The sequence below is a fragment of the Schistocerca nitens genome, chromosome 6 (assembly GCF_023898315.1).
Source record: "Schistocerca nitens isolate TAMUIC-IGC-003100 chromosome 6, iqSchNite1.1, whole genome shotgun sequence".
Lineage (NCBI taxonomy): Eukaryota > Metazoa > Arthropoda > Insecta > Orthoptera > Acrididae > Schistocerca > Schistocerca nitens.
This window is the reverse complement of record NC_064619.1, coordinates 226,498,847-226,526,057: the sequence shown is the minus strand read 5'-3', so window position 1 is coordinate 226,526,057 and position 27,211 is coordinate 226,498,847. Positions and strand designations below refer to the sequence as shown.

The window sequence follows — 27,211 nt, the reverse complement described above, 5'->3', positions numbered from 1 at the left end:
GTTGCTTTTAAAGTGCAACGGAAAACCTTACCTCACTTGAATCATGCACCATAAAAATCAGAGTACAAATCTATCATATTACTTAAAAATGCATTTATAGCCTGGGGTCGTAACATGTAGACCAGTTTTTTTTAAGTATGCTATTAAATGATTAATTTGTCGAGCCTGGTTGATGTAAGTGAAGACACACAAAGAAAATACATTCAACAACATAATGTACATGCGTGATCCCGATTTTGAAAAACAATAAATTTACCAATGCATCAGCAGTACATGTCATCACACAGGACAATGCGGATGGGGGAGACGTGAAAATATTAAGAAAAGCACATGGTGTTTGGGATAGAAAATAACGTAGTCACACACTCATATTTTTAGCAAGAAAAAAACTAAAATAAAAGTGATTCTCCACTACGGGATAGCCACTGCCAGGCCATCTGTCTACTCAGCAAAGAGGTCAAGGCTCAACCTTCAGCATGTACCGAACCAAGAAAACTACATTAAATTATGTATCATGAAAACCATATGTAGGTGTTCGTTCCATTCTGCAAGATTACATCTATTCAGTGATTAGCAAAGAATTGAATTTCCATGCACTTCGAGTACCATGTGCCTGAACATACCTATAGTAAACACAAAGAAAATCCATGCATTCTGTGAGAAACCAGGCTAGGCGGCGCAGTGGTTAGAACAATGGACTCACATTCGGGAGGTCGACAGTTCAAACCCGCGTCCTGCCACCCTGATTTAGGTTTTCCGAGATTTTCCTAAATCGCTTCAGGGAAATGCCGGGATGGCTTCTTTGAATGGGCACGGCCGATATCCTTCCCCATCCTTGCCCAATCCGAGCTTGTGCTCCAATGACCTCATTGTCGACGGGACGTTAAACACTAATCTTCTCCTCCTCCCATTCCGCGAGAAAAATCAACGTATTCGTGTATTACCCAAGTGCTAAAGGCGAAAGTTTGTACTGAAGATGAGTAATATGATGGATTTCTACCATAGATTATGAGGAGCCATATCAGAACGAAGTTACCAACATTCAACTCCCTCAAATCACCAAAAATACAAAAATTCAACCCGATAGTTTGCACAAATATAGTTTGCAGATTTACTTGATACAACGAAATCAATTCCACTTCACTAACTAAACACAGGAGAGATGGTTCTTTGTACCATACTCCACGTGGTAGCAAACCGACTCATACACAAGGTACTTCCTAGCAAAAACATAATAATAAATATGTACACGAAATCGGCCCTACAATAACTAGCATGATTTCCCCCTAATACCCAAAATGCTGAAAAGAGATTATTAAGTAGAAATATCCCACACTAAGTACATCCAGATAGCTTAATCCACATAATGTCCGAAAGGCAGGTGTTAGTGGCATTACGTCCCACACTGTACGTATCATACTGCTCTCGCTTTTCAAAAGTAGAGACTATACTCAACAAAGAGGACCACGGTATTCCCTGCCAACCTAACCGTTTATACCTGACCAAGCACCCGCCCTAATGGTAAAGTTAAACCATTCTGTTTGTACTATTACTAGTTGGCAAAACTGCTCTACCAGACTACAGCTACCGGCGACCCTTGTCAGATTCACATTCACTCGCCTCAATTACACATTTTAGAGTAAATTATGGGAAAACGATATATATTGACAAAGGTACACATATATCAGTGTAAAAACTGAGAATAAAACGAATCACTTACATCCGAAAGGCCTTGCTACCTTCTTCTACAAGCAGCGAGTGGTAACACAAATCAGGAATGCCTTAACATAACAGCAAATTATATGAGCATTTTTCCTTGGTGAAAGCACTGCTACGGGTTACACTCAGCGTCCTGAGGCCAAATGAGCTGCTACTCGATCGATTACCTGCGGTTCAAAGGTCAAGACACCCGACAATGGCCGGGAGAGTGGTGTGCTGACGACATGCCCCTCCATCCCGCATCCGATGATGCCATAGGTAGAGGATGACGCGGCGGTCTGTCGGATCCTAATGAGCCGCCTAGGGCCAGAAGGCGGAGGTTTACCTATGTTGCCCTAATACTATCTATAGTGGGGTGACGCACTGCTGGTTCTATAGAAGTTTCGGAGTTAAGCACATATTTTTCTCCGGCAGTGTTATTGTCACACTGTTCAACAGTGTCCAAGCGTTAGCGCTCATGCGTCGTAATGCGAAGGCGGAATCGTTGGGGTTACACGTGGAACGGTTACGTGCAGCTGAGAGGCATCAAAATCATTTGAAGAATTTGCGCCGGCCGCGGTGGACGAGCTGTTCTAGGCGCTTCAGTCCGGAACCGCGCGACTGCTACGGTCGCAGGTTCGAATCCTGCCCGGGCATGGATGTGTATGATGTCCTTAGGTTAGTTAGGTAGCTGTATGTTCTAGGGGACTGATGACCTCAGATGTTAAGTCCCATAGTGCTCAGAGCCATCTGAACCATATGAAGAATTTGCTGATGTGATGAAATACAAATTTGGAAGTCTTCCATAGACTGGTAGAGCAACAATGAATAGTTATCCGGTTTAGTCACAGACGCTGAGTGTAATCACAAACGAAATCAGTGGATAAAAGACTATCGTCATTGTTAGTCACCAGCAGTCCGTTACTGTTACTTGGACAATTACAAAGACTATCACAGCATGAAAGAGATCAATAAAAGATAGAAACAAACGTAGTAAAATGGTATGTAATGTTATTTTCGTATTACTTAACATGGTCAGATTCATTTAGCAACGAAGCGTGTTCTCCCTGTCAACTGTCCAATAGCCCTGTCCGATGGCCTCGAACAAAAAGATAAGGGAAAGAAGTTTATGTATTATGAAAATAGAACATTTGTTTTTGGAATTATATAACATGCAAATTTTTATTTTTTACTGGATGTAATCAGTAAATTCACAGAAAATTTACTAGCAAATTCAGGGTCAAACGTTGACGCAGATCACAGCGTGAATCATTATTCAGCGTCTTCGGAAGTCGAATGCAAAGAGAATTATTGCACCACAGGGGACGTCAGGTTTTTCGTTCGCTGTTACAGCCGCACTGCGATTCTGCGTTCCGAAAAGAAGCAGTGAGTTTTCTGCAGAGGCAGCACTCGCGGGCGGTGGGCTCATTAATTTGGCTGCCTGCAGGGGAATCCCCCGAGAGGCGGGGAATCTCGCTGCGCGATCTCAGCGCCATCTGCGAGGCTGCCAGCTGCGCCTTCTGGGCGACTCCAAAGAGGTGTCGGCCCGAGAATCATAATGAGTAGGTAGGGCCCTCCAGGAACTTACTTTCATCATGTAATATCGTGAGTGATCTTTTAGTCCGGAAACCCCCACATGCGTATCTATACTCAACGAGCCAAGCTATAGTGCGTCGCAGAGGGTATTTCTGGCACCAGTACTATTTTCGGCTTTTGCTATTGCATTCCCCATTGCTGTATAGGAAGAGACAATGTCGGCGAGTAGTGTGTAAAGCCTTTTTCTTTTTCTTTTTTTTTTTTTTTTTTTTACCGTCGTGGTCATTCGCAGGACATACACAGACACGACAAAAATATAGGAACACCACGAGAAATGCATGATTGAACGTAAATGTAGATGTTAGCCAATCCTGTGGGTTGCGGTATTGTATTTGACCGCGAACGAAAACCTGTGCAATGTTCTCAACACGTTGGAAGTGTCATGCGTGGTCATAATAGCGTTCCCTGTAGTTGTGAGCACATGGTCGATGCTTGCATTGTCGGTGCTTCCGTAACAAGGAAGCCGAAATATTTGACGGACATATGGAAAGCTTAATTGCGTAATAGGAGATGAACAATTTGGTTTCAGGCGAGGAATGGGAACTAGACATGCCATTGGGCTACTGAGAGTGATAGGGGAGAGGTACATGGAGAAAAAAAGGAAGGTGTATGTTCAAAAATGGTTCAAATGGCTCTGAGCACTATGGGACTTAACTTCTGAGACCATCAGTCCCCTAGAACTTAGAACTACTTAAACCTAACTAACCTAAGGACATCACACACATCCATGCCCGAGGCAGGATTCGAACCTGCGACCGTAGCGGTCGTGCGGTTCCAGACTGTAGCGCCTAGAAACGCTCGGCCACTCCGGCCGGCGCAAGTGTATGTTGTGTTAATTGATACTGAGAAGGCTTTTGACTGTCTCAGATGGGACAACCTGATGGAAATCCTAAGGAAACATTGACTTGACTGGAGGGATAGACAGCTAATTAGAAATTTATATTTGAACCAGAGAGCGAGAGTAAGAATAGGAGGTGTGATAAGTCAAGAAATTGAACTGGGAAGAGGCGTAAGGCAAGATTGTTGTTTATCACCAACACTGTTCAATATATATCTGGAGGAAATTATTAGTGAAAGTTTTTATGGAAGGAGAGAAGTTTGTGTAGGGGGTCGGAGAGTGGAGTGTATAAGATTTGCAGACGACAGGGTTGTGATGGCAGAGAGTGCAAGAGAGATGGAACAAATGTTAGATGATCTAAACACAAAACTAGAAGAATATGGAATGGAGATTAACAAGAAGAAAACGAAAAGCATGGTCATTGGAGGAAAGGGGAGAAAATGGCGTATGAAAATAGGGGGAGAGGAAATAGAGCAAGTAAATAACTTCAATTACTTGGGAAGTGTAATAATGGATGATATGTATTGCTGAACAGAAATTAGGAAAAGAACTGCAATGGCAAAAGAAAGATTCAAGAGGACACAAAAATTACTTTGTGGACCACTAAACAAAGATCTGAGGAAAAGACTTGCCAAATGTTACATCTGGAACGTTGCACTATATGGTGCAGAGACCTGGACAGTGAGGAAGGAAGATGAAAGAAGATTGGAGGCACTAGAGATGTGGATATGGAGAAGAATGGAAAAAGTGAAATGGGAAGACCGAGTAAGAAATGAAGAAGTATTAAGAAGAGTTGGAGAAGAAAGAAACATGCTGAAAGTCATCAGAAAGAGAAAACGGAACTGGATTGGACATTGTTTGAGGAGGGACTGTTTATTGAAGGAAGGAATAGAAGGAATGGTGGAGGGAAAAAGTGGAAGAGGAAAAAGAAGACATCAAATTCTGGACAATAACAAAGGAGACAAATATTCCGAAATGAAAAGACTGGCTATGGACAGACAAAAGTGGAAGAGGCTTAACCCATGACAAGACCTGCCGTAAGGCAGAATATCGTACTACTACTACATGACGGACATTATCGAAGATTTATACAACATATGGGGAAAGCGGAAAAACGCCATCCGCTAAGACACAACGCGGACCAAAGTCTGTGTTGACTTATCGTGACGGACGATCATTGAAGAGGATTGTGACGAAAAATAAGAAGGTACGCTGCAAAAGTCACTACAGAACTAAATGTCGCACCTGCGAACCCTGCTAGTACAAAAACAATACGAAGGGAGCTCCAGAAGCAGGGGATCGCAGGATGAAGTAGAATTCCAAAACCATTCATTAGTTATGCAAATACCCGAAACAGGAAAACGAGGTGCTTACGCCACAATACCCCGACTATAGGCAAATGGAAGAATGTCACTTGGTCGGATCAGTCCTGTTTCACACTGTTTCCATCTTCTGGCCGTGTTTACGCCCCAAAACTGAGACATGTCGGACGTTCGGTGACAGTTTGGGTAGCTATGTCGTAGTATTCCATGTGCTCCTTGGTTACTGTGAGGTGTCACATTACTGCCAAAGATCATGTGACAGTTTTGGCTGATCATGTCCATGCCATGCTATGATGTTCCCCAACGGTGATGCTGTGTTCCAGGAGGAAAGGAACCCTGTTCAGTCAGCTCGCATCGTCCTGGACTGGTTTTGTGAGTACGTGAATGAATTGTCCTGTCCCTTCTGGCCACTACAGTTCCCAGCTCTCAATATATTGAGGTTTTGTGGTCTACTTTTGAGAGAAGGATGCATGGTCGTTATCCACCTCCATTATCGTTACTGAAAACAATACATGAGCTGTATTTATTCATTCCGAGATGTTCGGAAGCTGTTCAGAATTCTAACAGTTTTTCCACACCATATTATACGTGGTAATGTCTTGTGGCTTTGTTGTTTCACTCAGAATTTTAGCAGAAAAAGCTCCTCTATTCGTGCGACTGTCACTAGAGGTTAATAACCATCTCAGCTGATGCCTTCGCACTTCATAAACGACTACGAAATGTATAGTTCTTCTTCGAATCTAAGATTACCCGTCTGACGAGTGATCCTCAAAAATCGGTCGATTGTTTGGTAAGCCAATTCTTTCCTGAAGGAGTCACATTTCTCTTGGTTACTTCCAACGAATCTGAGCGTTAATAGCGAAACGTGGATAGTAAGTCTCAGTCGAAAACAGGATGGAACTAAACAACGAAGTACAGCGTTATTCAAAGAGGTTGGTGTAAAAGAAAGCATCGACATAATGTTCGTTTATGCCGCACTGTGGGTCATTATTTTTCATGTCGTATAGAACTGCGTGTCCTGCAGTAGTTAAGGGAGCCAGTAGGAAAGATAAGTTACCTACATCACAAGTGACGGATGGGCATTCCGGGAGTGTGGGAAATAGATGAGAATCGACTGAGTTGGCCTTGAGGTATGACAGATAGCAGGGAGGCCCGTATAAAATTTGGCGCCAAATGCATAACTTGTAGTACAGGGTGACACGGAATAACGGGAATGTTTGAAATGAATAGTGGCAGCCATGGGCAGATGGCAGCACTGCGGCTTCGTGACAGCGAGTAAACAGCTCGCCATTTCAGTAATCACGGATCAGTGGAACGGACAACAGCGGGCGTGGGTCATAAAAATGTTTTATAAAAACAATGATAGTTTGGTAGCGACGCAGGAGTTTCGACGTTTTTATAATTTAGGACGTTATGATGCCGTTCCGTCGAAACACGCGATAAAATGTTTGATTAATAACTCTGAAGAGGCGGGATCTGCCCTCGAGAAGAAACCAACAGGACGACCATGAAGTGTGCGTTCTCCAGCGGACATTGATGTTGTACGCGAATCTGCCTTACGGAGCCCACGGTCTTCAATTCGTAAGCAAGCAGCAGTGTTTGGAATGTCCCGGGAGAATGTTCACAGAATTATTCATCTTGATTTAAAATCCCATCTGTGCAAACTACAGTGATGCAACAATTGAAAGCCAACGATTAATATTCTGTCAACGAATGATAACAAAAATAAACAATGAGGATGAATTTCTAAACAAGTTCTGGATGTCAGATGAGGCCCATTTTTATCTCACAGGTTATGTGAATAAACAGACGTACCGTTACTGGGCAAACACAAATCTTAATGACGTTCGTGAGCACCCTTTACACGCTAGTAAAGTGACACTATGGTGAGGTGTTTTTTCGCAAATGAACAGGCAAACACAATAACTGTCAATGCCGATCGTTACTTGGAGATGTTACAAACTTTCGTTGCACCTGCATTGAACAACTTTCCAAATGTTCAAGAAGCCTGGTTTCAACAGGACGGAGCGACATCACACACAGCACGGCGGTCATAATGGCACATGTGCGAGAATTGTTTGGCAACCGTGCGATCTGACGATTCGGTAACATTCCCTGGCACCTAGATCGCCAGATTTATCCGTTTGTGATTTTTTCTTGTGAGGCTACCTCAAGAGCAAAGTCTACACGACTGGATGAGTTAAAATAGAGAATTCGGGATGCAGTTCACAGTATCCCAGCTGAGATGTTGCAGCGGTCAAGGAGGAAACTCAACAGCAGATTTCAGGAATGTGTTAGTACAGAAGGACGCCATCTAAAGACGTAATTAAAAAAAATGGTAAATGCCATCAATGTTTCGTAAATGGCAAACTTATAAGGTTTCAGTTACTATGAATGCAATTTCTTTCCTTCATCACTTCCAGTTTTAATGGATTGTGGAAATGTTCCCGTTTTTCTGTGTCACTCTGTATTAATATTTAATCCTTAAATGATTAAGAAACCATCCTGACAATGCTGAAGACTTTACCCACCCTGATATCTTCGTAAGAACAGTTTCAGTTATTAAGAATCTACCTGTATAGATTAACAGAAACATTTAATGTTACGATTGAATGACGGACTTAAACGACCGATCACGAAAGTGAGCCCTGTGCGCTCAGGCTGGGTAGACCACCCCAGACTAGAACTGCCATCCCGACTGTGAGCATGAAAAGATCATGAGTGATCCATTTGACTTTAAAAATAACCTGTTATATTGTGGGTAGTGCGACAATTTGAACCGAAGAAACACGGAAAAAGTGCGTTATTTTGTGAATGTTATGGTGCTGTAAGGGTTGTAATCAGACTGGCTCCCATATAGGGCTGATTGTCAAAACACCTTATCCTCTTTTTGATTTGTATTAATAAATGAGGTAACCCATGCATCGAGACTGTCTTGTGACATTGTGGTAGGATCATCGGAAACCATTTCAAAATTCACTGTCTTTAAATCGCATGGTAGGAATCGCGGCCTAAGTAGAAGAAATTCAATGGCGAAATAGAGACAGCCTTAGAAGATATGAGGTGCCCAAGCCTCCACCTAATTGTCTAGAGAAGAATGAGGTCTAATTTGCTAGATTTACGTTTATGGTTCATTCAACGTAACCGTCCACATGCAACCTTCCACAAAATACAACTTGCAAAGTTAATGTGTTAGATCTAATCACGACAAGAATTTCTACTCATTTTTGAGATGGGAAACGTTACAACACGACCTTCATAACTTTGTTGTCCATGGACTCTAGTTACAGTGTAGAAGCGCAGTTTGCATGTTAGGAACGTTGCTTTTGAAGACAATGGATGTTGCAGACGTGCAGACGTCTCTAGGGTAGACCACACCCATTCCACCATATCTCCAGCTTATCAGTTATATGACATGAAGGGTGCTGTTTCTCAAACTGTCTAGTTGTTGTGATTAAGGTATATATATATATATATATATATATATATATATATGTGTGTGTGTGTGTGTGTGTGTGTGTGTGTGTGTGTGTGTGTGTGTGTGTGTGTGCGTGTGTGTGTGTTGTTCAATCTGTGAATTAAGCAAACAGTAAGGGAAACAAAAGAAAAATTTGGAATAGAAATTAAAATCCATGGAGGGGAAACAAAAAATTTGAGATTTTCGGACGATATTGTCATTCTGTCAGACACAGCAAAGAACCTGGAACAGCAGCTGAACGGAATGGACAGTGTCTTGAAATGAGGGTACAAGATGAACATCAACAAATGCAAATCGAGGATGATGAAATGTAGTACGATTAAATCAGATGATGCTGAGGGAACTAGATTAGGAAATAGGACACTTACAGTAGTAAATGAGTTTTGCTATATGGGGATCAAAATAACTGATGATGGTCGAAGTAGAGAGGATATAAAATGTAGACTGGCTATGGCAAGGAAAGCGTTTTTGAAGGAGAGAAATTTGTTAAAATCTAATGTAGATTTAAGTGTCAGGAAGTCTTTTCTGAAAGTATTTGTATGGAGTGTAGCCATGTATGGAAGTGAAACATGGACGGTAAATAGTGTAGACAAGAAGAGAATAGAAACTGTTGAAGTAATTATCGGACATGAAGAGGCTTGCACAGGATAGAGCAGCATGGAGAACAGCATTAAACCAGTCTCTGGACTGAAGACCACAACACACACACACACACACACACAGCAACTTTACATATCACTGTGAGTTAAAGCAGGGGCCATTGGAGGCCAGAGCAACACCGACGTAAGATAGTTCGTAGGACGACGAATGCATTATTCTTGTAGAGCTGCATTCAGGTTTTTCATGAACCTTATCGTGGAAATAGGTGTAATATACTGCTTGGTATTAAACAGGTAATTCATTACGTAAGCAGATGCGAAAATCTAATAATCATGGGTGATTGGAACGCCATAATCAGACAGTTACATGGAAACATGGCCTCGGTAATAAGTATGAGAGAATCATAGAGGAAAAAATAGTTCTGCAATAAAGTTCAGCTACTAATAGTGAATATAGTGTTAAAAATCGCAAGAGGAGGAGATATACTCGGAAAAGTCCTGGAGACACTGGAAGATTACAGCTAGATTAACATGACGATCAGACAGAATTGCTGAAATCAGATGCTGGATTGTTAGACTTACGCTGGAGTAGATATAGACTCAGATCACAATTTAGTAATGAAGAAGAGTAGGTTGAAGTTTAAGAGAATCCTCCAGAAAAATCAGAGCGCAGTTAAGTGGGCACTGCAGCACAGAGGAATAACGAGATGCGTCTGAAGTTCTCTAAGGTTCCAGACAATGAATACCACAGCAGGCAATTCAATTTTTAGAGGAATGAACGTCTCTAAGAATGGCAATCAGAGAAGTAAGACAGCAAAATATTCGTACAAGGAAGATAAATGCGGAGAAACCTTGGAAAGAGAAAAAAAAATATTTCGGTTTATCGACGTAACAAGGAAATACAAAAATTTTCGGCATAGCACAACAGTACAGAAATGCAGGTCACTTAGGAATGAAATAAATAGGAAGTGCAGGGAGCCGGCCGGTGTGGCCGTGCGGTTCTAGGCGCTTCAGTCTGGAACCGCGTGACCGCTACGGTCGCAGGCTCGAATCCTGCCTCGGGCATGGATGTGTGTGGTGTCCTTAGGTTAGTTAGGTTTAATTAGTTCTAAGTTCTAGGCGACTGATGACCTCAGAAGTTAAGTCGCATAGTGCTCAGAGCCATTTGAAACATTTGAAGTGCAGGGAAACCACGAGGAAATGGCTGCAGCAAAAATGTGACGAAATAAAAAATAAATAAATAAATAGTCGTCGGATTGACTGATTCAGTACACAGAAAAGTCAAAATAACTTTCGGGGAAATTAAAATCAAAGCGCAAACAATAAGAACGGGAGAGAAATTCCACTATAAAACGCGTCGACGAGGGTAAGGAATTTTCTGACGACATACCAGAAGAAGAAAAGGGTTTCAATAAGGAAGACATAACGGATGCTGTATTAGAGTAAGAATTAAAGAGCTTTGGAATACTTGCGATCAAATAAGGAGGGAGGCAAAGAAAGATAACATTCCTTCGGAACGACTATTCAAGGTGATTTGTAGAACCCATATGCCTGGAAACATTCCATCAGACTTCTGGAAAAATATCATGGAAGTAATTTCGAGTGCAGATAGGTGCGTGATCTGTCGCACAATCGGCTTAACGGCTCTTGCATCCACGTTGCTGACAAGAATAGTATACAGAAGAACAGAAATGGAAATTTTTAAACGAACGCACCATTTGACTGTATTGTTGTTTATTTAATTAGGAACTAGGTTTCGGTCTTTCATGCGAGTTTCAAGTGAATGAGTTTACGTCATTAACATATATTGCAGGACATCAGGCTCAACACTGACCATAAGTTAAGAAAACTATTGGCTCCACTCGAAATGCCAGATGTAAGCGGGGAGGCAATATTTTTCGTTGCGCACACCACAAAGTTTGTGCGGATTGTGGCCGCCACCGCGATTCAGAGTTGTCTCGAGGACACAGAATCTCAAGACACTGAGGCGTGAAGGAACGTTACAGACCATGCCAAGTAAAGCAATGCGCTGTTCAGTCCAACCACAGGCTCGAGGACAGCTTCTCATCACGTTGTAACGAAATAGGCCAAGCATCGGATACTTTAATACGTAACATGTGGTCAGCTGAAACGCCGACAGATGGGGGAAAAGTAAGTAAACTGTTTATTATTTCAAAAGTAATCGCCATAACTGTTAATTTTTTAAGGTTATTATATGTTTTGTAAGGCAAAACGCTGCTTTATTCAAAGACTTTTTATTTATAAGATATTTTATGGTGCTATAAGCTTATTTCGGCTCCATGGCCGTTATAAAGCTATCTGCAAACATGTGGAATTGTTAGTGCATATATCTGTGTCTATTTATAACTAACAAAAATTTTGTATATATCTGTCGTGGTACTTATTTCCACAACACCTCGTCAATGCTGTAGTTGTCTAATACTTTGTACTGTTAAGTATCGTAGATTTAGCTCTGACGAAGTTGTAGATATGCAATGTCTCAGCAGTGGAATTTGTTGCTGAGCGATATTCGTTAAGATCTATTCAAGATTTTACGCAAGTTTAACAGCTACAATTGACAGCAAGGTCAACGACGTTGTATCGTTACATAATTGGCTTACTCATCTATGGAGTTGTTTGTGGCAGTAGTAAATTCTTTGCTAATGTTCGTTGGTGTTGTCGTCGCCTGTAAATTTATTTTATGCGTTATTGTGTTCTATGATTTCAATAAACTTGACAGTTTAATTTTTACCTTTTAAGGTGGTTTGTTGGTTCAGAACTTTGTCTGCATGTCTACACAAACACGAGCAAAATAATTCTAAATTATATCCACATAAGTGTGATCATTACAGAGAAGAGGACATATTAAGTTGACATTAAGACTACATTTAAATATCATCAACACTCTTTAAAAAGAACAAAAAAGAACGCACCACGATGGAATTAACTGATAGGACGGAAAAAATGGTTCAAATGGCTCTGAGCACTATGGAACTTAACTTCTGAGGTCATCAGTCCCCTAGAACTTAGAACTACTTAAACCTAACTAACCTAAGGACATCACACACGTCCATGCCCGAGGCAGGATTCGAACCTGCGACCGTAGCGGTCGCGCGGTTCCAGACTGTAGCGCCTAGAACCGCTCGGCCACTCCGGCCGGCCCAGAAAAATTGGGTGAGTTATTCAAGAAGAAGAGCTTCACAAATGGAGTGAGTCAATACGACGTTGGTCCACGTCCGGCCCTCGTGCAAGCAGTTATTCGGCTTGCCACTGAGTGACAGAGTTGATGCATGTCCTCCTGATTGATATCGTGCCAAATTCTGTCCAGTTGGCGCGTTAGATCGTCAAAATCCCTAGCAGTTCAGAGAGCCCTGCCCATAATGCTCCAAACTTCCTCAGCTGGGCTGAGATCCGGCGATTCTGCTGGCCAACCTGACTGCCGCGCGCCATACAGCTCGACAACCAGGATTGATGGTCTGGAATGCCCCGTCATTTCATAGCAGGACCCCTTTGGTTGCCATCCGCGGCACCCTTATATCACGGCGGTACGCCGACGATACTCTACGCCCCGTTTTCTTGCCTTTCATGACAAGCCATCATGGGCTTACAATGGGGTAACAAAAAAAAAAAAAAAAAAAAAAAAAAAAAAACGGAATAATTTTTTAAAAGGTATATATTTTCAAGTTGTTTACAAAACAAATTTATCCTCTTCAAAATACTCTCAATTATAACTAATACCTTTGTCCCACCGGTGCTTCCGTTGTTGGAAACATTTTCTGTAGTCATCATCAGAAATGGCCGACAATCCCTCCCACATGGTTTTTTACTTCTGCAGTGTTGTCAAGTCGGTGCCCTTTCCTGCCCTTCTCATGCATGGGACCCCGGTCAGGCGAGTAACGTGCGTGGTGCAGGGGAACCACGCCAATTTCAGCAAAAAACTGTCAAACAGAATGGCTGTGTGTGCAGGTGCGTTGTCGTGGTGGAAGAACATGTCTCCTGTCCGCCACAAATCGACTATTTTTTGACGACCACTGTTGCGCAATCTTCTTGAAACATCCAAATAGAATGTTTGACTGACGGTCTGACCTGGAGGAACAAACTCTAAATAAACTACGCCCTTGGCATAAAAAAAGCAAATCAGCCTTGTTTTGATGTTTGATTTGACATGTAGACTTTGTTTGGACGGGGTGACGATGACGTCTTCCATCGGCTTGACTGTTGCTTTGTTTCTGGGTCATAATCAATGCACCATGATTCATCACAAGACAGAAAATCTGGATCAGTTTCAAGCTGTCGTTTCATGGCACTACATGTGTCAACTCGACATTCCTTTTGATTGTCAGTCAGAACCCGGGGAATAAACCTGGCAACAACCCTTTTCATTCCCAACTCTTCCGTCAAAATTCGCTGAGCAGAGCTCCAAGATAACCCACTAATCTCATTTGATCAATTGTCTGTCGACGGTCTATGAGCACAAGCTCTCGTTTTTTTTTTCCCTCAATATTTTCGTCGATTCGGGCAGCTGATGGACATCCAGTATAAGGTTTGTCATCAGTCGACATGTCGCCAGTCTGAAATCGAGCAAACCACTCGTACACTTGGGTTTTTTCCCATAGCGTCATCTTGGTAAGCTGTTTTCAACAGCCGGCCGGAGTGGCCGAGAGGTTTTACGCGCTACCGCTTCGGTCGCAGGTTCGAATCCTGCCTCGGGCATGGATGTGTGCGATGTCCTTAGGTTAGTTAGGTTTCAGTAGTTCTAAGTTCTATGGGACTGATGACCTCAGAAGTTAAGTCCCATAGTGCTCAGAGCCTTTTGTTTTCAACATTAAAACAGTTTCAGCAGCATTTTTACCGAGTAGAAAACAAAATTTCACAGCTGCACGTTGTTCACTTAAACATGTCATAGTAAAAAACGAAATAAGAACAAAACAGCGCACAGGTCCCCAATACAGGTAGCATTGAAATGGCAATGAGTTGCGCTACACATGACTAGCGGCAGATACTACTCGTACACAAGCTCCGACCATGAAAATGTATTCCGTTTTTTTTTTTTTTTTGTACCCTTCTCGTACATTTCCGCAAGATAATATCCACCCGCACAAGGCGAGAGTTTCTACTACTTGTCTTCGTGCTTGCCAAATATTACCTTGGCTAGCAGGGCCGCCGGATCTCCCCCAAACTGAGAATCAGAGCCGAATGCACCCTTTAAAAGGCGGACATGGGGAAGGAGTACGGTGCCACAATAACGTTGACCTGTGAGTGAACCATGTTCAAAGATATGCAAGTCAGTAGGCCCATGCAACAATGTTGTTATGGCCTTCAGTCCGAACACTGTCTTGACGCAGCTCTCCTTGCTATTCCGAATAACTACAGCAGCTTACATTCTTCTGGATCTGCTTACAGTATTCATCACTTGGTCTTCCTCTATGATTTTTATTACCCACAATTCCCTACAATACTTAATTGGTGGTATATTTATGTCCCAGAATGTGTCCTATCAAACGATCTCTTCTGCTAGTCAGATTGCCCCACAAACTTCTTTTCTTCTCAGTTCTGATCAGAAACTTCCCATTAGTTACACGATCGCCCCATTTAATCTTCAGCATTCCACAGCAGCACTACATTTATTCTCTTCTTGTCTAAACTTCTTATTGTCCGTGTTTCAATTCCACATATGGCTGCACTCCATACAAATACTACACTAAAGACTTCCTAACACTTACATCTATATTCGATATTAACAAATTTCTTCTGTTACGAAACGCTTATTTTTCAATTTCCAGTCTACATTTTACATCCTCTCTTCTACAGCCATCATCAGTTATTTTACTGACCAAACAGCAAAACTCGTCTACTACTTTAAGTGTCTCGTTTCATAATCTAATTCCTTCAGCATCACCAGACTACATTCCATTATCTTCGTTTTCCTTTTTGTTGTTGTCCATCTTGAATCCACCTTTCAAAATATTCTCCGTTCTGATAAACTGCTCTTCCAAGTCCTATTCTGTCTCTGACAGATGTGCGATGTCAACAGCAAACCTCAAAGTTTTTATTTCTTCTCCGTAAACTTCAGTTCCTTCTCTAAATTTATCTTTGGTTTCTGCTTGCTCAATGCACAGACTGAATAACATTGGGGATAGGATACAACCCTGTCCAATCCCTTCTCAACCACTGCTTCTCTTTCATGCCCCTCGACTCTTTTAACCGCTCTTTAGTTTTTCTGTACAATTTGCAAATAGCCTTTCGCTCCCTGCATTTTACCGCTCCTAACAACAGAATTTAAAAGAGAGTGTTCCAGTCAACGTTGTCAAAATCTTCCTCTAAGTCTACAAATGCTATAAACGTTTGCCTTTTCTTAACCTATCTTGTAAGAGAAGTCGTAGAGTCGGAACTGCATCATGTGTGCCTACATTTCTCCGGAATGCAAACTGGTCTTTCTCGAGGTCGGCTTCTACCAGTTCTGTCGTTCTTCTGTATGGAATTCATGTTAGTAACTTATTGAACTGATAGTTCGGTAATATCTACACCCGTAAACCCTTGTTTTCTTTGGCATTATAGTTATTATATTACTATTGAAGTATGAGAATATTTCGCCTGTCTCATACATACCAGATGAAAGAGTTTTGTCATGGCTGGCTCACCCAAGGCTATCAGCAGTTCTGATGGACTGTAGTCTACTCCTGTGTCCTTGTTTCGGTTTAGGTCTTTCAATGCTCTATCAAATTCTTCTCGCAATATCATATCTCCCGTCTCATCTTCGTCTACGTCCTCTTCCATTTCTACTAGTATAATAGTACCTGAGAGTTCATCTCCCTTGTATTGACCCTCTCTATTATTCGTTCGCCTTCCAGCTTTCCCTTTGTTGCTTAGGAATGGTTTTGCATCTGAGCTCTTGTTATTAATACAGCTGCCACTTTTTTCTCCAAAGGTCTCTTTAATTTTCCTGTAGGAGGTATCTATCCTTCCCCTAGCGATATATGCTTCTACATCTTTACATTTGTCCTCTAGCCACTTGTACTTAGCCATTTCGCACTTCTTGTCAATCTCATTTAATGCATTGTTATATTCTCTTATTTCATCAATTAAATTCAGTATCTGTTGTGTTATCGAAGGGCTTATACTAGGACTTGTACCTTCCGCTGCCCCGCCCCCCCCCCCCGCTCCCCTCCTATTAGTCAATCGTTGCCTAATGCTCTCTCTGAAACTCTCAACAACCTCTGGTTCTTTTAACTTATCCAGGTCTCATCTCCTTAATTTCGTACCTCTTTGCTACTTCTTCGTTTGAATCTACAGTTCATAGTCAATAAGTTCTGGTCAGACACCACATTTGCCACTGGAAATGTCTTGCAATTTAAAATCTGGTTTCGAACTTTCTGTTTTACCATTATGTTGTTAATCTGAAACGTTCCGATGTCTCCACGTTTCTTCCACATATCCAACCATCTTTCATGATTCTTAAACCAAATGCGAGCGATGATTAAATTATGCTCTGCCCAACACTCTACCAGACGGTTTCCTCTTTCATTTCTTTCTTCCAGTCGATATTCACCTACTACTTTTCCTTTTCTTCCGTTTCGTACTATCGAATTCCAGTCCCACTTCGGAATTAAATTTTTGTCTCTTTCAAATGTCTGAATAATTTCTTTTATCTCATCATATATTTCCTGAATCTCTTCTTGATCTGCGGAGCTAGTTGGCATATAAAGTTGTACTATTGTGGTGGATGTGGGCGTCATGTCTCTTGGCACGATAGTGCGTTCACTATGCTGTCCTTAGTAGCTCACCCGCATTCCTGTTTTCTTATACATTATTGAACCTACTCCTGCATTACCCCTATCTGATACAGTATTTAAAACCCTGTATTCATTTAACCATAAGCCGTTTTTCCACCTGCCACCGAACTTCACTAATCCCCTCTATATCTAACATCAACCTATTCATTGACTTTTTTAAATTTTCTAACCTACCTGCACGATTAAGGGATCTGATATTCCACGCTCAGATCTGTAGAACGCCTGTTTCGTTTCTCCTGACGATAACATACCCCTGAGCCGTCGCCGTCCGTAGATCCGAACGGGGGGCTATTTTGCCTGCGAAATATTTTACCCAAGACGATGCCATCATTATTTAACCGGCACGCCCTCAGAAAAAACTACTGCTCTAGTTTCTCCTTGCATTCGCTCGCTCGCAGTACCAGCACAGCAAGGCTGTTTTAGTTCCTGTTGCAAGACCAGATCAGTCAATCATCCAGATTGTTGCCCCCTGCGAATATTGAAAAGGCTGCTGCCGCTCTTCAGGAACCACACGCTTGTCTTGCCTCTCAACAGATACCCGTCCGATATGGTTGCACCCATATAGGTGAGGCACACAAGCCACCCCATCAACAGCAGTGTGTATGGTTCATGGGGGAGGGGAGGGGGTGGGGGAGGGGGCATGCAACATTATGCCTTACCATACCATAACATCTGATCCACCAAAACGGTCATGTTACATAACGCTGGACGTACAGTCATATGGCGGGAAATGGATACACGTAATGCGCCGATAAATGTCGTCGCAACTGTGCAGGTGAAGGAGCTCTTGGAACGAGAGGATATTCCTCGAATGGACTGGCCGGACATTCCCCCGATTTAAACCCCTCCGAGCACGTGCGGAATGTGTCAGGGAGACGTACTCCGGCGCGTCCACGCGATTATCCAGAGGTTATCAACTGCGCTCGGGGAAGAATGGACCGGCCTACCACAAGAAATAGTTACCAACCTCGTGCCCAACATCGCTCACGTTCCAGGGCATGCATCGCCATCCATAGTGATCACACACGCTGTTAAGAATCATGTCCGACTTTTGTGATGTCTAGGGAACAATCAAAAATCGTAGTGACTTCAGAGTACGATAGTTATTGTCTTTGAGTGAATGTGTCATTTCCGTTCTTCAAACTGTGTATTCATTTCGCTTATCTTGGGTACTATACTGTGGCAGTTCTTTCTGTATATGGTCCAGTTTTCATGGAACTGTGCTACTTGGCAATGACAGATAACGAGAAAGTAACTTTCTATATGGCGATAGTACCTGTTCTTTCGGACATGACCGAATCTGTGCATCTGCAGAGAAGAAGATGGTCAAATGGCCAGTGAGCCTTAACTACATATATGAAGATGGTACCTGTTCTTTCGGACATGACCGAATCTGTGCACCTGCACAGAAGAAGATAGTCAAATGGTGAGCCTTAACTATATATATGAAGATGGTACCTGTTCTTTCGGATATGTTCGAAAGAACAGGTACCATCTTCATATATATAGTTAAGGCTCAACGGCTATTTGACCATCTTCTTCTGTGCAGAAGAACTCTTACGGGAATCGGCAGTAAAGCCACGAGTAATGAGTATGATGGGCAGGGGCACTATGAATATAGTGCGGGACAATAAGTTGAGAATGTGGGTCTCACGGGAGGCGTGCCGGAGACAAGTCCCTGCAGTCGCACTATCCTCTGTGTCATCAGTGGCTCAGATGGAGCCGGCACGGTAGCTCAGCGTGTTCGGTCAGAGGGCTAGCTGCCCTCTGTAATAAAAAAACTGAGTTAATGGATCAACAACGAACTGAAACGGGTGTCTTTCGACGTCCGCCCAGAGCAGATACAACGAACGAAAACGAACAAACTGAGACTTAAAAAAGAAGAAAAAAAAAAAGAAATGGACAGAGCGTCTGCCATGTAAGCAGGAGGTCCTGGGTTCGAGTCCTGGTCGGGGCAATCATTTTCAACTGTCCGCGTTGACTTATATCAACGCCTGTATGCAGCTAGGGTATTCATTTCATTGTGATGTATTTTTTGTTGTTAGTTTTGCGCACCTGTGTATTTCACTCAAAATAGCGGCATTATGCGATTTACTTCCATTCATTTCACACAACTCATTTTGGAGACTTTCTGCAGAGCTACTAGAGCGAACCTGGAGGTATAAAAGTACACATTTAGATTCAACGCGACTATCAAGAAAAAAGATAACCGCATTGTGTCCCCGAATTTTCTTAGGTAGAAAGAAATGTGTAGTGCTGAAACACTGTCGGGCGTGATAGCACATACAAATTCCACCAAGGTTTTGAGGGAAGGACATAATGTATCATACTTGGTAGGCATTTCGTTATTCAGCATCTGGGTATGTGCCCTGTAAGAGCTACGGTAATTTTAATTCTACTCAAACTACAGGGTTATTCTAAATGATGGACCAATTTTCAAAACTTCGTATTTATTTAAGTACAAGTCCAAAATGAACAAGTTTTATACCAATGAAAAGAGGAAGTATCAAAGTTTTTTTCATAATGTTTGAAATCAATTTAATAAATTGAATAGTTTGTAATAGTTTCTAATTAATTAGTTTTTAATAATTATTTAATAATTAGAAATGTGATAAATGTTCAATGTGGCCACCGTTGGATGCACGGCAAACATCGACGCGGTAGCCAAACTCGTCCCACACACGCGAAAGCGGATCTGCTGCTGCTGAGTGATCCGGTTCTGTAGATCGTCCAGAGTGGTTGGTAGTGGCCGGACGTAAGCAGCTTCCTTCACATAACCCCATAAGAAATAGTCGCAGGGTGTGAGATCAGGAGATCTCGGCGGTCAGAAGTGCGCAGCCAGGTCCTCAAGTCCCCCGCGACCGACCCAGAGATGAGGTAGGGAGTCACTCAAAAAGCCTTGTACATAACAGTGCCAATGGGGCGGAGCTCCATCCGGTTGGAAAATGAAGTCCTGGGAATCTTCCATAACTTGATGGAACAGCCATTGTTCCAGCATGTCCAGGTGCGTGATTCCCGTTTCAGCTCTTTCCGCAAAGAAAAATGGTCCATAAACCTTTGTACGGGATACAGCACAGAACACGTTGATCTTCGGTGAATCTCTTTTGTATTGCAATGGTGAATGTGGATTTCCCAAACCCTATACGCGAACAAACTGCCTATTGGCTCCTGTCTCGGGTTCTTCGTCCGACGTTCATCTAATGATTTTACTGATGTTTCGCCAGCACGAGTGGCTGACATTGTCAAAGCTGGTGGTGCACTGGCAATGGAGGGTGAAGCTTTGACAATGCCAGCCACTCGTGCTGGCGAAACATCAGTAAAATCATTAGATGAACGTCGGCCGAAGAACCCGAGACAGCAGCCAATAGGCAGTTTGTCAACAAGTGGCCACGAAAGCCTTAACAATTCCGATACGCGAACATTGGATCTGTTGACTTTTCCCTTAAGGTGGAACGTCGCTTCATCGCTAAAAATCACACGCTGCAGAAATGCGTCTTGCTCCACCTTTGCTAGCACTTAACCACAAGATGCAAGGCGCTTCTCTTTGTCATTGGGGTTGAGAGCCTGCACATGTTGTAATCGGTAGGGCCTGTACAGCAAACGCCGTCTCAGAACTTTCCATACAGTTCTCGACTGGCTCTATTGATAGATTCGCTGGGATTGCGCACAAAAAATTCTTGAATGCTCTGACACACGCGGTCGGCCTGTGCTTTTCCCTTTGCACACACTCCCAGACTGTTTAAATTGCTTAAACCAACGGCTTATGCTTTTGCGAGTTGATAGTTGAATACCGAATTTGGTACGAAATGATCGCTGCACTGTAATTTGCGCCTCACTTTTCGCGAACTCAATAACGCAGAAAACCTTGTGCTCCACAGTCGCCATCTCACTCACAACTGACAGTTTTATTTATTTAATCGTATGGCTAGGGCCCCCCGTCGGGCAGACCTTTCGCCGGGTGCCGGTCTTTCAATTTGACGCCACTTCGGCGACCTGCAGTCGATGAGGATGAGAGGATGATAATAAGGACAGCACAACACCCAGTCCCTGGGCGGAGAAAGTTCTCCGACCCAGCCGGGAATCGAACTCGGGTCCAGAGGATTGACAATCCGTCACGTTGACCTTTTTTTTGGTATATCTTTTTGTTCTTCATTGTTCGTGGAATTTGTTCGAGGCGGACGTTCGATGGCACCCGTTTAGGTTCTTCGTTGACCCGTTCACTCAGTTTTTTTTTTACTACAGAGAGGAGCTAACCCTCTGACCGAACACGCTGAGCTACCGTGCCGGCATTTCAGCTACCAGGGGCAGACACAACTGACAGTGAAACGGAGTGACAGCCCTGTTGCGACGCGAACTCTACCGGCCGCTTCTGAAACCATCACCGCCCGCCCGCCCGCCGCACGCCAAATACGAGGTGCATTCAAGTTCTAAGGCCTCCGATTTTTTTTCTCCGGACTGGAAAGAGACAGAAACATGCGCATTGTTTTAAAATGAGGCCGCCTTCATTGTCAATACGTCCCAGAGATGGCAGCACCGTACGGAAAATTGAATTTTACCGCCAGCGGCGAGAATGAGAACTGTTTTAAATACTAAAAATGGCGACGTTTTCCTTACTTGAACAGCGTGCAATCATTCGTTTTCTGAATTTGCATGGTGTGAAACCAATAGAAATTCATCGACAGTTGAAGGAGACATGTGGTGATGGAGTTATGGATGTGTCGAAAGTGCGTTCGTGGGTGCGACAGTTTAATGAAGGCAGAACATCGTATGACAACAGACCGAAACAACCTCGGGCTCGCACAAGCCGGTCTGACGACATGATCGAGAAAGTGGAGAGAATTGTTTTGGGGGATCGCCGAATGACTGTTGAACAGATCGCCTCCAGAGTTGGCATTTCTGTGGGTTCTGTGCACACAATCCTGCATGACGACCTGAAAATGCGAAAAGTGTTATCCAGGTGGGTGCCACGAATGCTGACGGACGACCACACGGCTGCCCGTGTGGCATGTTGCCAAGCAATGTTGACGCGCAACGACAGCATGAATGGGACATTCTTTTCGTCAGTTGTGACAATGGATGAGACGTGGATGCCATTTTTCAATCCAGAAACATAGCGCCAGTCAGCTCAATGGAAGCACACAGATTCACCGCCACCAAAAAAATTTCGGTTAACCGCCAGTGCTGAAAAAATGATGGTGTCCATGTTCTGGGACAGCGAGGGCGTAATCCTTACCCATTGCGTTCCAAAGGGCACTATGGTAACAGGTGCATCCTACGAAAATGTTTTGAAGAACAAATTCCTTCCTGCAATGCAACAAAAACGTCCGGGAAGGGCTGCGCGTGTGCTGTTTGACCAAGACAACGCACCCGCACATCGAGCTAACGTCACGCAACAGTTTCTTCGTGATAACAACTTTGAAGTGATTCCTCATGCTCCCTACTCACCTGACCTGGCTCCTAGTGTCTTTTGGCTTTTTCCAACAATGGAAGACACTCTCCGTGGCCGCACATTCACCAGCCGTGCTGCTATTGCCTCAGCGATTTTCCAGTGGTCAAAACAGACTCCTAAAGAAGTCTTCGCCGCTGCCATGGAATCATGGCGTCAGCGTTGTGAAAAATGTGTACGTCTGCAGGGCGATTACGTCGAGAAGTAACGCCAGTTTCATCGATTTCGTTTGAGTAGTTAATTAGAAAAAAAATCGGAGGCCTTAGAACTTGAATGCACCTCGTACTTTGAAACGTCCTCTTTTCGTTAGTATAAATCTTGTTCATCTTGGATTTGTACTTGAATACATAGGAATTCTTGAAAATGGGTCCATCATTTAGAATAACGCTGTAGATCAGAGTCGTAGTGTTGCTGAGACGGCGCGGCGGCAGGTGGACTCACCGCCCGGACCCAGTTGTCGGGTTCGTCCTCGGCGACGCCCAGCACGTAGAAGATGTAAGTGCAGATGGTGAGCGCCGCAGTCAGGAAGGCGGCCGTAGGGTAGAGCCAGACGTACCAGTCCGGGGCGCGCGGGCACACCTCCGAGGACAGGAACACCACGGCCGCCACCAGGAACAGCACCTGCGCACCACCGTACAACAGCTCACACACAGTCCACCACCACCTCAAACCTGAGCGCAAGCGCACATCCTTAACAGGACCACACAGAAATCTTCATCCCAAGACATCCAGTGTACACAGCAACTCAAAATAAATATACCGATTACATATGGCCATGTCAGTTTAATGGAAATTATTTATTTATTTAATTATTGTAGTCCATTTTCTTGATAATAACAATGGACCGTCACATACTGGGAGCGGCAAAAAGATCTGACAGTTTTAAAGTACAATTAACACAAATGTTAAGAGTGATAAAAAATTGTATTGGTGTTAATGGAAATTAAACGAAATAACATTCGAACAACCGATTTCATCAGTTTAAGTTTTGAAGATGAGGTCCTTCAAATGGTGCCCTTCTGTGATGAAGCACTCTTCCAGTCTCGCACCAAAACTGTCGAACACCTTCCCTAACATTGCAGGAGACAGGTTGGCGATTTATTGAATTATGGCCATTTTAAGTTCGCCCAATGTGCGGGGCTTGTTTGTGTAGACTCTTGATTTCAAGAAACCCCACAAGAAAAAAATCACAAACGCTTCGATCAGGGAAGCATGCTGGCCATGCAATATACCCGAGCTTCAGTCCGGAACCGCGCTGTTGCTACGGTCGCAGGTTCGAATCCTGCCTCGGGCGTGGAAGTGTTTGCTGTCCTTAGGTCAGTTAGGTTTAAGTAGTTGTATGTCTAGGGGACTGATAACCTCAGATGTTAAGTCCCATAGTGCTCAGAGCCATTTGAACCATTTTAATATCCCCGAAACGCTAGATTACTCGGCCACGAAACTTACTTTTCCAAAAATTCCATCACCTCATTGGCTGTATGAGCAGTTGCCCCATCCTGCTGGAACCACATTCTACTGCGCAGTAAGCGTTTTCTCCGAAGTACTGGGATCAGTAAGTTTTGGAACATCAACAGGTAATATCGCGAACTGACCGGAACAAATTGACAACCCTCTTCAAAGAAGTATGGTGCAATGACAAAAGTTTTTGCTACACCACACCAAACAGTGACCTTAGGAATACACAGAGGACATTCATGCAGTTCTTCAGGATTTGTAGCTGACCAATAACGAAAGTTCTGTTTCTTTACATAACCGTCCAGATGCAAATACGCCTCGTCGCTCATTATGAAAATTTTTTCATCTGTCATCAAGTGAATCAATTGCTCTGAAAATGCTTTCCGCTTTGCATAGTCACTGGGCTTTAACTGCTGAGCAATAGCCATTTTATATGGTTGGAAATGCAGATCGAACCGCAGAAGTCGTCTTACCGAGCGGTCAGACATATGCAAAGCAGCAGCTTGTTTACGGGTCGGCCGCCGAGGACTGGCTTCCACAGCTCCTCTTACTCTATCGATATTCTCTGCCGTCCGGGATAATCAGAATAGCACAGGCAGTGCAATATCATATTTATCTGCCGACAATGGGCAAGCGACTTTAAAGTACAACGTCTGACCTGTACGGGAATATATATAATGAATGTACAAGTACAGGTCGTAGAAGCTTGGTTGACAACATATGGAAGTTTGGGCTTGGCCGTGAGTCGTGCACGGATAGCCAAATGGTAAGGCGACGGCTCGCGATTAGCGTAAAATTCGGTTTCGAGTCCCGGTTCGGCACAAATTTTCATTGTCGTCATTCCATTCTACAGCTGACGGTCGTCCTTATACATGCATACCCTAAGAACTCTGCATCGTAATTCAGAATGACACAGGCACCGCAATATCGTTCTTGTTCCCTAAGGTCGACCAAAACTCTTACTCGTCTATGTTATGGTGCCTGTTAGCTGTATTGTCCGCCTCCGTAGCGTAGCGGTAGCATGACCGCCTACCGCGCCGGGAGCCCGGGTGCGATTCCCGGCAGGGGGCTGGGTGTTGTGTGTCCTTCATCATCACTGACTCGCAAGCCGCCGGTGTGGCGACACGTAAAGAGGACTTGCAATACGGCGGCCGAACTCCCCCGCATGGGGCCTCCCGGCCAACAATGCCATACGATCATTTCACCCAACAGGTGCTCCTCATACCTGGCTTTAATAGCTCCAGTTTTTCCTGGCCGCTTGAGTCGGTATATTCCTAACAGTTGGCCTTCGTCTCGGGCATGATGTACACGTAAATTACGCAAATATTTTATCCTGTGACTCCCGTTACAGCGGCCGGCTGGAAGTCCAGTGCTGGATCCAAGCTGTAGGGTGGATGATGAAGTTTTCTGAGCTTGTCTCGGGTGCGCAGATTTGTGTGAGGCTTTGCGTTGTCATGGAAAGGGAGACGCTCGTTTGCGTCTGTGTGGTGACAAACACGCTGAAGACGTTCCTTCAATTTCCTGGGGGTGGAACGGTACACTTCAGAGTTGGTCGTTGCACCATGAGGGAGGAGTTCAAACGGAACAACCCAGTCAGAGTCACAGAAGTCCGTCGTCATGACTTCATTGGTTGAGGGTGTGACTTTCAACTTTTTCTTCAGAGGAGAGGTGGTATGGTGCCACTCCATTAAATGCCATTTTTTCCGGTTCGAAGCGGTGAAGCCATTTTCATTGCTTGTGACGAAGTTCGACAAGCAAGTGTCACGACCAGTGTGGTAATGCGCAAGCAATTCCGTACAGATGCTACTTCGTTGCTGTTTATGGCCTTCTTTTAGGAGGTGAGGATCCCAGCTGCGCACACCTTTGAATACCCCAACTGGTGGAAGAGTCTGTCAGCACTATCAAGAGAGACGTACAGTTTACCAGCGAGGTAAAAATGAAATGAGAGTATGGCGATGAAATGAGCGTTTGGCATCGTTGACCGAGAGGCCCCAAGCGGGGAAGTTCGGCCAAGTGGAAGTCTTATTTCACTCGACGCCACATTGGGCGACTTGCGGGCCGATGATGAGGATGAAATGATGATGAGGACAACACAACACTCAGTCCACGAACGGAGAAAATTTCCAATCCGGCCGGGAATCGAACCAGGGTCCGCTGCACGGGAGGCAAGCACGTTACAACCCAGCTAAACAGGCGGACACCAGTTAAATATGTGATTCGACGATCAGTCCGAATGAGTGTGTCCGCACGTTCCAACCCTGAGGAGTCACAGCTGTGTGCGGCCGGTCGGCAAGCTGGGGATCGGACAAGTTAGCGCGACATTGTTGCGATGATGACAGATGCCTCGCCCAACGACTCACCGTGCTTTTGTTCACTGGCAGGTCTCCATAGACATCCTGCAAGCGCCTACAAATACTTGCAATGTTCAGGTCGCCGCCAAAAGAAACTCAGTGACAGCTCTTTACTTGGAAAGTACCTCCGTTACAGACGCCATTTTGAAGGCTAGTTCTATCGCCACCATCTATCGGATCTTCATGATAGTATAGGGGGTGAAGCGGGGCTATTCCACGATTTCCCACAGCAAATTTCGCATTTTTTCAACAGAAACTGGCTGAGACAGAAAAGTGTTGTATTATTTACTGAATGCCCCTCGAAGGTTGCAATAGCTATTCGGAGACACTTGTGAAAGATAGATTAGCGTTGAGAGCTGCATGAAGCTTGTCTTTGGAGGATTACAACAGTTCGACATAATAATGTTCTACTTAATTTATTAAAATGATTTACGCACACTGTGAAGCTTGTGATTGGCTGCGGTAGGAGAGCCGCGATCACTGACACTGGTCGCCCACAAGATGGCACTAATACGCCCAGCTACACAGCCTCGTTCATACTGTAAGTACCAGGTGATCAAAAAGTCAGTATAAATTTGAAAACTTAATAAACCACGGAATAATGTAGATAGAGAGGTAAAAATTGACACACATGC

At 43.7% G+C, this 27,211-nt stretch overlaps 1 protein-coding gene across 1 annotated transcript in view; it reads right to left on the bottom strand.

The window, feature by feature from the left end:
* LOC126262647 (uncharacterized) overlaps nt 1-27,211 on the bottom strand; it is a 173,527-nt gene that overhangs the window by 29,811 nt on the left and 116,505 nt on the right. Inside the window, exon 2 of the mRNA XM_049959411.1 lies at nt 23,212-23,391. Coding sequence (XP_049815368.1) covers nt 23,212-23,391 — 180 coding nt within the window. The remainder of the gene's footprint in view (nt 1-23,211; nt 23,392-27,211) is intronic.